Here is a 13,265-nt window from a genome sequence, read left to right on the forward strand (position 1 = left end):
TGTGTGTGTGTGTGTGTGTGTGTGTGTGTGTGTGTGTGTGTGTGTGTGTGTGTACATTGGGGGAAGCTGTGTGATCTCTTAGAACTCAAAAGTCCTAGTCTATTTTTTTAAATTAACAAAATTGACATCCCCCATCCCCTCTTCCCTTCCACAGACTGTAATGATGGCCCTCCAAGAAAACCTACAGAAATTCTAACAGGGACATGGTCTGAGTTAGTATATCGAGAAGGTACACGTGCTACTTACAAATGTCGACCTGGATATAGAACACTTGGAAGTATTATAATGGAATGTAAGAATGGAAAATGGGAGTCTGTTTACCCAACCAGAGTATGTATGAGTGAGTATTTCTTGTTTTTGTATAATTTTTGTTAACTAACATGTGTGCTGTAAATTATGCAATAGGGTGAAAAGTATGAACATTATAATTTTTTAAAGAAAAAGTTACATTTCTAAAAAGGAACAATTTTGCTGAAGTGTTGCAAAGGAAGCTTAGAATATTTATTATAATATACCTTGTATGTGGCTATAGAGAAATTCAAAGGATGCTGCCTCTGTGTAAAAACTAATGTCTAGTAAATCTAACATAAAACAGAAGTTTTTGCATAATATAGACCTTGTCCATCTTACTCAAATACAGGGCAAAAAATAAAGGTATTTTCATTTTAATATAGCATCATTTTATGTTTTGTCATTTTATTTTAGGAAAGCCCTGTGGTCATCCTGGAGATATTCAGTTTGGTTCTTTTGAACTTCTGGAAGACACTGAGTTTTTATTTGGATCACGGGTTGTATATAAATGTGATGAAGGGTAGGTGTGCAGAATTTTAAACAACTGGTAGCAAAGTTGTCAAAGTGAACAGATAATCAAATTGAATATTTTTACCTTGTAAGTTTGTTCATATGCGATCTAAAAATATTTTTAGAGGTAAGTAAGCAGATGGATTGTGCTGAAATGGAAAATTATTATAGATTAACCACCTGGAATTTAGTTATGCTGATATTTATTATTCAAGTGCCTGAACTTAGGAAGTTGAGTCTTATTTAGGTGAGAAGCTGTGATCTTTTGTTCCGATGTAACTATAATTTCATGGGTAAAGGAGGTCCTGGTAAGGGAAGATTGGTCTTGATTCTGAATTGTATAATCTTAGAGAGTTACTTGCAGTGCTAAAAAATTTAGTGACTTTCTTGGGGGTTGCAAAACTATTATATTTTGAAATCAAGAACTTGAACTCAGATCTTCCTACCTCTTATGATGGGGTCTCTATTCTATGTAATGCTTCCCTACAAAGTGGAGTGGGGCAACAAAAGTAGCTCTAAACTGAAACTATTCATTAATTAATTGATCACTCATAAAATTAGCTCCTACTCAAACATCTTTGCTTCACAGTACTATCTAACCCCTTCCCATTCCTTTATGAAAAAGTTAAGCATGTTATCATATGAATTTGTCAAGAAATTACACTAAAAAATCTTGTCATTCTTTGATTTAATAATTAGATATAATTTTTAGTATAACCTAAATTTTACATTTTGAAATTAAAGTTATTTTCATTATTGTTAATTTCATTCCAAAGATTAAGTGCCAAAGAAACATTTATTTATCATTTATCTAAAATGCTGGTCCTTATTTTTAGAAAATTCATTTTAATTGACAATTTTTGGTACTGATTATTTTTTTATGAGGACCTACTATACTCATTTTTCTAGATTTGTCTTTTTAAATAAATTTTATTGATGTATTTTGTTTTTTTAATCACCAAAATTTTCCCTAATAGCTTTCTCCCTTTCCTTAACACATTCCATGTAACATAATATTTCTAAAGGTAATAAAAAGAAAAATCAGAAAAACTGACAAATATACATTTCAGAAGTCTGAAAATATGTGAAATGTACTATATTTTTAGACCTACCACCTCTGCAAAGGGTGGTGCTATCTTTTTTTTTTAAATCTTTCCTTTGATGCCATATTTGTCCTTTGTAATTTTTCAACATTCACTTTTGATTTTTTTGTGCTTCTTTATGTTTACATCGTTGTAGTCATATATATTGTTTTCTAAGGTCTTCTTACTTTACTCTGCACCATTTCATATAGATCATGTCATGATTCTCTACATTCATCACTTCTTACAGTATAATATTTCATTATATTTATGTACCAACATTCATTTAGGCATTCCCTGAATAATATTGTTTCCAATTCTTTGCTATCACAAAAAGGGCTTCTATGAATATTTTGGTGCATATGGTAACTCTAATCATATCAATAGCCTCCTTGGAATACAAGCTTAATTGTGAAAGCTTTGTGTTAAATAGATATTTTGATCACTTTATCTTCTTAATTCAAAATTACTTTCAAAATATTTGAAATTATTCACAATTCTAGCAACAATATACTTGTCTATCTTTTCATAACCCCTCCAACATTGACTATTCCTATCTTTTGTCATGTTTGTCAGTTTCTAAAAGTTAGACCAAAAGTTCAAGGTTGTTTTAATTTGAAATTCACTCAGTATTAATGACCATTAATCGGTTGTAATTTTTCTTGTATTTATACCCCTTGTGGGAAGGCTTTTGGGTTTTGTTTGTTTGTTTTGTGATAGACTGGGGTGGGGGTGTTTACCTGTCTTGAATATCAACCCATTTTGATAGAAAGGTTTTTTTTTTCAAAATTATATTCTTTACTTTTTATCCTAAGTTGTGTTTGTGCAGATGTTTTCCTGTTTCATGTAATCAGAGCTTTACCTTCTGCTATTGACTCTATCCTTGTTTGGTTAAGAATGTATCTCCTAGGGGTGGCTACATGGAGGTGAATAGAGCACTGGCCCTGGAGTCAGGAGGACCTGAGTTCAAATACAACCTCAGACACTTAACACAAAACACAAAAATTAGCTGTGTGACTTTGGGGAAGTCACTTAACCCCAATTGCCCTACCTTCTCCCCTCCAAAAAAATGCAAAAAAATTTATCTCCTATGTATGACTATGAAAACCATACAATTTCCTTTTCTATTTTTTTTACTGTTATGGTTGAGGTTATATATCTATTTAGAATTTACCATAGGATATGGTATAAAATATATAGCTATACACAATTTTTGCTTGTTAGCTTTCCAGTTTTCTTAACAATTTTACTGAAATAAGTAGTTCTTTCCTCAGTAATTTGTTTTCCAGTTCATCAAATATTGGGTTACTGAATTCCATTGTTTTTGATTCTCCTTTATCTAGTATGTTCTATTGATTTTCCTCTCTATTTTTTTAAACCAATGTTATATGGCCTTGTTCACTGATAGTTAATAGTAGAAACTTGGAAGTGCTATTCTTGAAATATTTTTCCTCCACATCTACTTAAAATTTTTTTTCAGGTATTTTAGATTTTTTATTTGTCCAAATGAATTTGGACCAAGTCCTATTTCACCAAGTTATATAAAGTATCCCTTTGATAACTTGATTGGCATAACATTAAAACTGTAAATTAACTTTGGCAGTATTGTCATTTTTATTATCTTGGCATGGCCTGGTGTAGCACTGAATAGTTCTTCAGCTATTTAAACTGTATTTCTTTTTCTTTAAGGAGAACTTGTGGTTGAATCTACGCAAGCATTTTGTGTGCTCTGGTGGATTGAACCTCAAATGTTTTATTCATTTTTAGTAATTTATAATGAGATTCCTCCTTCTTCTATTACCTCCTAGATTTGTTGTTATTATTATAGAGAAATGTGATTTTTTATGGCTTATTTTTTAGTCTAAAATTTTGGGAAGCTATTAATTTAATCAGTCAATGATTTTGCTGATTCCCTAGGACTTTTCAAGTTAATCAAGTCATCAGTAATGAGGAACACTTTTATCTCATTTCCAATCTTTGTACTTTTAATTCTTTCCATTATTTTATTGCTAATATTTGCAGAATTATATAAAATAGCAGTGGAGTGTGGGTGGAGTAGACATCTTTGCTTTACTATTGCATTTATTGGCAAAGCTTCTAATATGTCCATACTGTATATAGTGCTTGTTTTTGGATTTATATAGATATTTTTATGATTTATTAAAAGATCCCACTATGTTCATTCTTTGTAAGATTTTTTCATTTAGCATAAATATGTATTTTACTTTGTCAAGGACTTTTTCTGTGTCTGTTAAAGAACATCATGTACTTTTGAATTTGTGTTTTAATATGATTAAGTATGTTAATTATTTTCCTAATGTTGAATCATGCTTGAAGTTTGATATAAATACAACTTGATAATAATGAATGACTTCTTGGATGATTTGCTGTGGTCTCTGATGAGGATTTATTAAATTTTTTGAGTCCATATTCACTAATGATATTGATCTATCATTCTGCATTTATCCTTTCCTAATTTAGGTAGTAGAACTACATATGTTTCATTAAAGGAGTCTGATTGAATCCTTTCTTTTTAGATTTTGAGAATTTTTATATTATGTTGGTTTGAATTATTCTTTAAAAGTTTGATAGAGGGGGAGCAGAGCGAAGATGATGTAGTAGAAACAGGACTTCCACGTGGCTCCAGCTTCCACCTCCAACAATACATGTAAAAAATGATTCTAAACAAACTTTAGAGCTACAAAACCCACAAAATGAGAGAGAGAAACTAACCTCCCACTGAAGACAGTCCAGCAGGATGGCAGGAAAGATCCATTGCAGCACTCTGGGAGCTGAACCAAGCCCCACAATAGCCCAAGGTTTTAACTTCAGGGAACCCCGACCATCCACAGCTCTCTAGACATTGGGAGAGTAGATCACCAGCAGCTGTGGTGGTTTCCAGAATTATCAACCCATAGATGCCAAAGACAAAGTGAGAGGTCAGTGGACTTTGGGAACAGGGAGTCTGGGAATTTGGTCTGGCCTCTGCCCTCCAGAGGGAGAAGAGTCTGAGGTGCCTTGGCCTTGCAGCCAACGCTGCATGGCTGCTTCAGAGCTCTTGGCCTGTAGATTGTAGAGGGACCAAGTGATCAGTCTGAAAGGTAATAGCTTTTCCTTTAAACTGCTTGGATCTGGATCACTGTCTAGGGTGGAAGTCCTGGGGTGTGTGACCAGTGAGCCAGAATGTGTGGAGGCTTCAGAGAGAGCAGCCAACTAATATCTCTGGAAGCTGAGAAAACCCCAGCGATTTGGGACAAAGCTCCCCTCTCTGGAAGCAGAGTTCCACTATGGCAAAAAGCTCAAAAGTCATGTAATTGAGGGACAACTTGATCAAACAAAGAAAGCAAAGCAAGCACAGCAATCCAACTTTAGACTCCTAATTTGGGGACAAAAAGGATCAAAGCATGGAATAGGAGGAAGAAGTCAGAACTCCTGTACCAAAAGCTTCCAAGAAAAATATGAGCTGCTTACATGCCACAGAGGAGCTTAAGAAGGATTTTGAAATCCAAATAAGAGAAGTGGAGGAAAAATTGGGAAGAGAAATGAGAATGATGCAAGAAAATAATGAAAAGAGAGTCAACAACCTGACTGAAGAAAATAACACCTTAAAAAATAGACTAACTCAAATGGCAAAAGAGGCTCAAAAAGCCAATGAGGAGAAGAATGCCTCAAAAATCCAAATTTGCCAGATTGAAAAAGAATCTCAAAAGCTCACTGAAGAGAATCATTCCTTCAGAATTAGTTTGGAGCAAATGGAAGCTAGTGATTTTATGAGAAATCAAGATACTATTAAACAGATCCAAACTAATGAAAAAATAGAAGGCAATATGAAATATCTCATTGGAAAAACCACTGACCTGGAAAATAGATCCAGGAGAAAGAATTTAAAAATTACTGGACTACCTGAAAAAAGAACCTAGAAATTATCCTTCAAGAAATTCTCAAGGAAAATTGCCCTGATGTTTTAGAACCAGAGGGCAAAATAGAGGTTGAAAGAATCCACTGATCTCCTCCTGAAAAAGATCCCAAAAGGAAAACTCCTAGGAATATTGTAGCCAGATTCTGGAGTTCACAGATCAAGGAGAAAATATTACAAGTAGCCAGGAAGAAACAATTTGAATATTGTGGAAACACAATCAGGATAACACAGGATCTGGCAGCTTCTACACTGAGGGATCAAAGGGCTTGGAATATGATATTCTGGAGGTCAAAGGAGCTGGGATTAAAACCAAGAATAACCTACCCAGCAAGACTGAGTATCATGTTTCAGGGGAAAATATGGTAATTCAATGGAATAGAGGACTTTCAAGCATTCATAATGAAAAAACCAGAGTTGAATAGAAAATTTGACATTCAGATACAAGAAGCAGGAGAAGCATGAGAAGGTAAACAGAGAAAAGAAATCATAAGGAACTTATTAGAGTTGAACTATTTACATTCCTATGTGGAAAAATAATCATTGTAACTTAGGAAACTTTTCTCAATATGAGAATAGTTTAAGGGAATATGAATGTATATATATGTATACATACATATATATCTATATAGGAGGGTATATGAATACATATGTGAGTGTGTGTATATATGTGTACAGGTATACATAGACAGAAGGCACTGGACCAATTGAAAAGGAAGGGATGATACTTAAAAGGTGAAATTGAGAGGTGAGAGAGGAATATAATGAGAGGAGATGGGGAGAGACAGAATGGGGTAAACTATCTCATGTAGAAGAGGCAAGGGAAAACTGTTACAATGGAGGGGAAGAACAGGAAGGCAAAAGGGAATGAGTCAACCTTACTCTCATTGAATTTTAGGGAGGGAATGACATACACACTAAATAGGATATCTCACCCTACAGGAGAGTAGGGGGGAAGGGGATGAGAGGGGGGATGATGGAGGGGAGGGCAGATTGCGGGGGAGGAAAGTTGGAAGCACACACTTTTGAAAAGGGACAGGGTCAAAGTAGAGAATAGAACAAGTGGAGGCAGGATAGGATGGAGGGAAATATAGTCAGTCTTTCATAATATATCCACTATGGAAATGTTTTGCATAGCTACACATGTACAACATCTATTGAATTGCTTATCTTCCCAGTAAGGGTAGGTGACAAGGGAGGAAGGGAAGGAATCTGGAATTCAAAATTTTAAAATAAAATATTTAAAAAATATGTAAATTTTATTGTTATTTTAGATGCAACAGGGAAAGAAGATATACAGGCACTGGGGCATAGAGATCCATCTTGTCCTACTGGAAAGTCAGAGGGGGGAGGGTGAAGAATATAGGAGAGAGCAGATTGGGAGAGGAGGTATTCAGTGGGATCTCTGTTTTAGGGTGGTGGCTAGGGGAAAGATGGAGAAAAAATTTATAACTCAAAATCTTGTGGAAATGAATGATGTAAACTAAAAATAAACATAAAATTTAATTCAAAAAACCCAAAAAAATAAAAAAAATCACTTGAGGAAAAAAAAAGTTTGATAGAATACTCTTGTGAATCCATCAAGATCAAGTTTCCTATCTGCTACCTTGGTACTTCTATTACAGCTAGTCTAATTTCTTTTTCTAATATTGATTTTTTAAAGAACTCTATTCTCCTGTTAGAGTGGGTATTTTATACTTGAAAATGTATTTCTATATTTATTTTATGTTGTGAGTTTTCATAGAATATTATTGTGCATAGTAGTTTCTGATAATTTTTTTATTAAGCATCTATGTTCAAAGTACTATGCTAAATACTAGGGACAAACACAGAAATGAAACAGTTACATCCTTAAGATGGTTCAAGATCTTCAGAAAGTTGAAAGAAATGGAATTAGAGTTTAATAAGCAGAGGAGAGCAGGTTGAATTTGCTTTGGAAATTTTTCAGTTCTCTGATTTCCAGAAAGATCAATCTTTTAAAAATATTTTATTTATTTATTTTTAGTTTTCAACATTCATTTCCACAAGATTTTGAGTTACAAATTTTCTCACTCTTTCCTCTATTCCTACTCCAAGATAGCAGGCCTACTAAATACCCCTTCCCCCAATCTGCTCTCTCTTATATCCTCCCCCACCCCCCACTAACTTTCTAGTAGGGCAAGATGGATTTCTATACCCCAGTGCCTGTATATCTTATTTCTCAGTTGCAGGTAAATAAAACAAAACAATTTTTTAACATTTGTTTTTAAAACTTTGATTTCCAGATTCTTTCCCTTCTTCCCTCCTCACCCCTTTTGGGAAGACAAGCAATTCAATATAGGTTGTACATGTGTAGTCATGCAAAATGTTTCCATAGTAGTTATATTGTGAAAGACTAACTATATTTCCCTCCATCCTATCCTGCCCCCCACTTATTCTATTTTCTACTTTAATCCTGTCCCTTTTCAAAAGTGTTTGCTTCTAACTACCCTCTCCCTCAGTCTGCCCTTCCTTCTATCATCCAACCTCTTATTCCCTTCCCCCCTACTTTCCTGAAGGGTAAGATACCCAATTGACTGTGTATGTTATTCCCTCCTTAAGCCAAATTCAATGAGAGTAAGATTGACCTATTTCCTTTCACCTTCTTGCTCTTCCAATCTTTTTCAAAATTAATATTTTTCTAGTACTGCTTTGTGACTGAATTCTGCAGAATTAAAGTTGTATTTCATCCAAAGGAAAATGGAGAGGTCCATGATTGGATGATGTATTATCAAGAAAAAGCTGAACAGAGCTTATGACATAAAGAATATCATCAGCATGAATAGAAAAGGAGGTAGCCCAATTATTCAGCAAGAGTGAACTACTAACTGCTTGGCGGCCTGTATCCTTCACAGATATCCACACAATGTCAAGAAATCTAGCCTGAAGGCCCCAAGTACACTGATTCTATCCCTCTTCTTCCATTCCACTGACCATTTGCTTGGACAACACATGGAGAATTTATAAAGCAAGACAATTGCTTAGAATGGTGAGGCATAGCATTAATTGGTTACAAGATGCTTTGTTTGGAGGAGTACTCAAAGTTACATGGCACAGTGCATAAAATGCTAGATCTGGAGTCAGGAAGACCTAAATTCAAATTTAGCCTCAGACATTTACAAACTAGGTGAACCTGTGCACATCACGTAACCACTGTCTGCCTCAGTTTACTCACCTGCAAAAATGGAGATAGTAATAATGCTTAAATCTCAGGCTTGTTGTAAGGAAAAAGTAAGATATTTTTAAAGCTCTTTGAAAACCTTCAAGTGCTACATAAATACAATATATCATCATTATTATTTCACTGAGCTATGGAAGTTTATCTTCACTAAAAAGGAGTTTGACAATAAGCTAGATAATATTCAATTATCATTTTTTAAAGATGCTTCAAAGGTGTCCTGAACCATACACAAACATGATTTTGCTTTCAATTGCTTTATATTTGCAGATATCAGTTGGCAAGCCCAATTAACTTCCGTGTATGTGAAGCAGATGGATGGAGCAATGATGTCCCTTTCTGTGAAGGTACATTTGCATGACAAGGCCATTTTATATTGAATTTAATGAGTATTTTAAATAAATACCTTCTTGTACTTAACATTCCTATAAATCAGTAATTGAACTTTTTCCCTACATATTTAAAAATTATTTATTACTTGAGTTTATAGCCTATAAGAAATAATCAATCCTCAGAAAACTAGTATTTCTTAGTAATTCAGCCACTTAAGATCACTGTAGGCATAATAAGGATTTGTCATCAGAATAATGCAATTATGCTTAGACATTTAGGAACACTAAAGATTATCATAGACCATAGACCATAGTTTTAGACCTGAAAGAGACCTTGGAGGCCACCTTGTCCAACCTCTTCATTTTACAGATGAAGAAACTGTGGTCCATAGAGGGTAAGTAGCCTCCCAAGGTCACGTAGATAGGAAATGAGAGGCAACATTTACACCCAAGCTGTTTGACTCAAAATTCAGTGCTCTTTCCTGTAGCACTCAAGTTCAAAAATAACAATCAGATAATTTAATTTTTTAAAAATGAGGTAAAGAAAAATATTATAAATATAAGGTCACTCATATGGAATATATTATTATAGGTATTTGTGATACTTGAGATTATAATTACATTGCAAAGAATAAGTAATCAGTACGCATTTGTTAAGAGACTGCTAGTCACATTTTTTCATTTTCTGCCTTCAAATATTCATTTTTCACCAGTTCTTCAAGATAATATTTGTTTATTTCTATAAAGACTGCAAAAATAGCAAACCTTACTGCCATTCCCTCCACGAAAAATGCATGTGCCATTATTTTACTAGACATCATTGATCACTTTTATATCAACCATAAAATCTTTGTAGTGAAATGTTCAAGTAATTTTGTTTTTTAGAAACCCATTTTTACTGTAGAATTAAGTTCTTTTTTACAATAGACATTACAAATTATGTAAGTACATCTATAAGTGTATGCTTATGTTTTTAGTGGTTAAGTGTTCACCAGTGACAGCACCACAAAATGGAAAAATTTCTGCAAGTTCACTTGACCCAGAACAGGAATTTACTTTTGGCCAAGTAGTACAGTTTGAATGTAACCCAGGCTTTAAGCTGAAGGGGCCTAGGGAAATACACTGCTCAACAAATGGCGATTGGAATGAACAAGAACCTCAATGTGTAGGTAAGAAAAGTTTACTTTTATTTGACTTCTTTTGCATCTTGTCATTATCATATAATTTAATATTCTCTTGTACTATGTGTATAAGATAAAAAGAAAGCAAAAAAATATATTTCTCAAGATGGCCCTAGACATTTATGATTTTGCATTTATGATTTTTCAATGTCAGGGTATATTTCTTAAAATTAATTTTTTTTTGCATTTTATATTTTCCTTATTCCCATTTGGATATCTCTCTCTGTATATGTGTCTGTCTGTCTGTCTCTATCTTTGTCTCTGTCTCTCTCTCCACTTCTCTCCTTTTATCTTTTCTTCCTGGCTGACTCTCTCTCTCTCTCCTTCCCTTAGTCCTACCCTACTCTTTTTTTTTCTTTTTGGAGGGGGAAGGTAGGGCAATTGGGGTTAAGTAACTTGCCCAAGGTCACGTATCTAGTAAGTGTGTCGAGTGAGTGAGGCCAAATTTGAACTCAGGTCCTCCTGACTTTAGGGCCAGTGCTCTATTCACTGTGCCACCTAGCTGCCCCCACATGTTCTTTTTAATAAAGGCTTCGTTCTCATTCTGCTTATTTTCTCTCTACATTTTCACCTATTTCTATATCTTCTCTTATGCAGTTGATTATCTATGATCAATAAGCAGTCAATTCCCAAATCTCCATTCACCATGCTATCTGACATATGTTTTGAGTTCGTACTAGCAAACTACTTATTGAATACTTGTTCTTAGAGAGTTCACTGGGACCTCAATATTAGCCTAAAATTGAAAACCTTCATTCCCCCAACTCCAAATACTGTAACTTTCCTGACCTTCAGTAGCATTCAAATTCTCTTAGTCCATGCATGTAAACCAAACATATTTCTATCTTCCTGCTACTGTAATCTACACATATGATATGTTGTGGAGCCTAGTTAATTATACCTCCAAAATATTTGTTGCATATATGCCCTCTTTACATTCTGATGCCATCATCATAATTCAGGTTACTGTTACCTCTCATCTAGCATGTTGTAGTAAACTCCTAGCAGATCTTTCCCTCTCTAACTCTAACCTGTCTAATATTGAACTTTCTTCTCCATTCTATTCCTCTATGACTTGCTATCCAAAAGACATCTCATACTCAAAGCAAACAAGGTGAAAACAAATCTACTTACTTTCACTCCATATCTCTTGCATGCTCTTCTTCTCCATCACAGAAACTTAACATTAATATACAAAATAATGAACACTAAAATAATGTTAAATGTATTACTAGCCTTTTTTCTTCACTGTAGTCTGACAAGAAGATTTTTAAAAATCCAGTTGACTGATTTTTTTTCTTTTATATGAATACTAGCCAGTGTTCAACTTTTAGATAGGATAGAAATTTCTGAGTTTGAGTTTGTGGTTATAAACTCTTAGATGTTAGCAACCACATTAAATCACTTTGATTGATACAGTATATAGAAAAAAAATAACCATTCTGTAAATGTTATTTTACTGCTAATATCTCTTTATTTTGTAAGATATTTCATTATAATTAGATATTTTAATTCAACAATAGTAAAAATAATGGTTATCTAAAATATTTTACCACCATTTTCCTGTAATAATAAATAAAAGACTTAGTCCTTTTGGGCCAATTTGATTTAAAACTAAAAAAAGAGAGAAATAAACAGGTGTGAGCAATGGGGAAAGAAACTAACAGATATAGAATCACTATGGTGAAGTAAAGCTTTTATTCTATGCTTGCTGAAGACGTTGGACATTTTCTAAAATTCTTAGCCAGCTATCCAGTCATTTGGAATGGCTATAAATCAAATATGGTGATTTTTTCACTAAATAACTTGCTGTATAACTTATAAATTATTTATGACTTGAGCTTGTATGAGCTTTAGATCTCAATGCAGTGATATATCTCTATTAGCCTTTCCTGTCAACCTGATATACAAATACATCCAGTAGAATAAAAAATGTCTCAAAAACTGTAAGGAATACAGCTTTTGTAGAAGTCATGTTACAGCAGCATCATCGTCACCATCAAATTCTTAGTGTTCTCCATATGTGGTATCTCGAATAGCTTGATAGCATATGTCCACATATAAACTTTTTTAGGCACACAAAGCATCAAGGAACACTGAAGCACCAATGCAATATTTACAGCACCCACAATCATGATAAAGACTGTGACTATAAGTATAGCATGACGTTTGATTGCAAAACATACTAGAAACTCCAGATAGAGAATAGAACTTAAGGATTTATTTAGACAGCAGAAAAATGAATCCCAAAACCAGTAAGCCAATTACATCATAGTACCACGATATTACATCATAGTACCAAGATATTCAGAAGCCATAATAACACTGAGAGCCATGTCATCCTTTAGCCTTCCTACAAATCAACACAAGATCAATATTTACTCACAAAACTCTCTGTCTCCTTGCCTGAGCTCCTCTGTCCCCCACCATCTGACTAGTTCTGAACCAGCTTTCTATGGGCTCTGCTTTTCTTCAGCCAACAGAGCAGTTAACAGGCTCCATGTGATTATATTCAGCCTATTAGGGGACAGAGTCTATTTTCAAAGTCTTCAAACTCCCCCCCTAGGTCTATTAAGAGGCAGGGAAGATCTTCAAATTTCCATTCCCATTACAAACACAAAGACATATAGGAAAAAACAAATGGGAAAGCCATATCCCCACAATGGCATTGCTTTGCAGAGGTTTCATGTGAATCTCTCTCTCTCTCTCTCTCTGTCTCTCTCTCTCTCTCTCTCTCTGTCTCTCTCTCTCTCTCTC

The 13,265-nt window shown here is 34.2% G+C and overlaps 1 protein-coding gene across 1 annotated transcript in view; it reads left to right on the forward strand.

Annotated features, from left to right (window-relative positions):
* LOC138151035 (complement factor H-like) overlaps positions 1-13,265 on the forward strand; it is a 112,228-nt gene that overhangs the window by 31,659 nt on the left and 67,304 nt on the right. The window contains exons 2-5 of the mRNA XM_069074470.1: positions 155-340; positions 706-811; positions 9,266-9,342; positions 10,305-10,496. Of these exons, the coding sequence (XP_068930571.1) occupies positions 155-340; positions 706-811; positions 9,266-9,342; positions 10,305-10,496 (561 nt within the window). The remainder of the gene's footprint in view (positions 1-154; positions 341-705; positions 812-9,265; positions 9,343-10,304; positions 10,497-13,265) is intronic.

This window comes from Petaurus breviceps, unplaced genomic scaffold, assembly GCF_028583685.1.
Source record: "Petaurus breviceps papuanus isolate PSGF00001 unplaced genomic scaffold, PetGlider_PUasm1.0 90895, whole genome shotgun sequence".
Classification (NCBI taxonomy): Eukaryota; Metazoa; Chordata; class Mammalia; order Diprotodontia; family Petauridae; genus Petaurus; species Petaurus breviceps.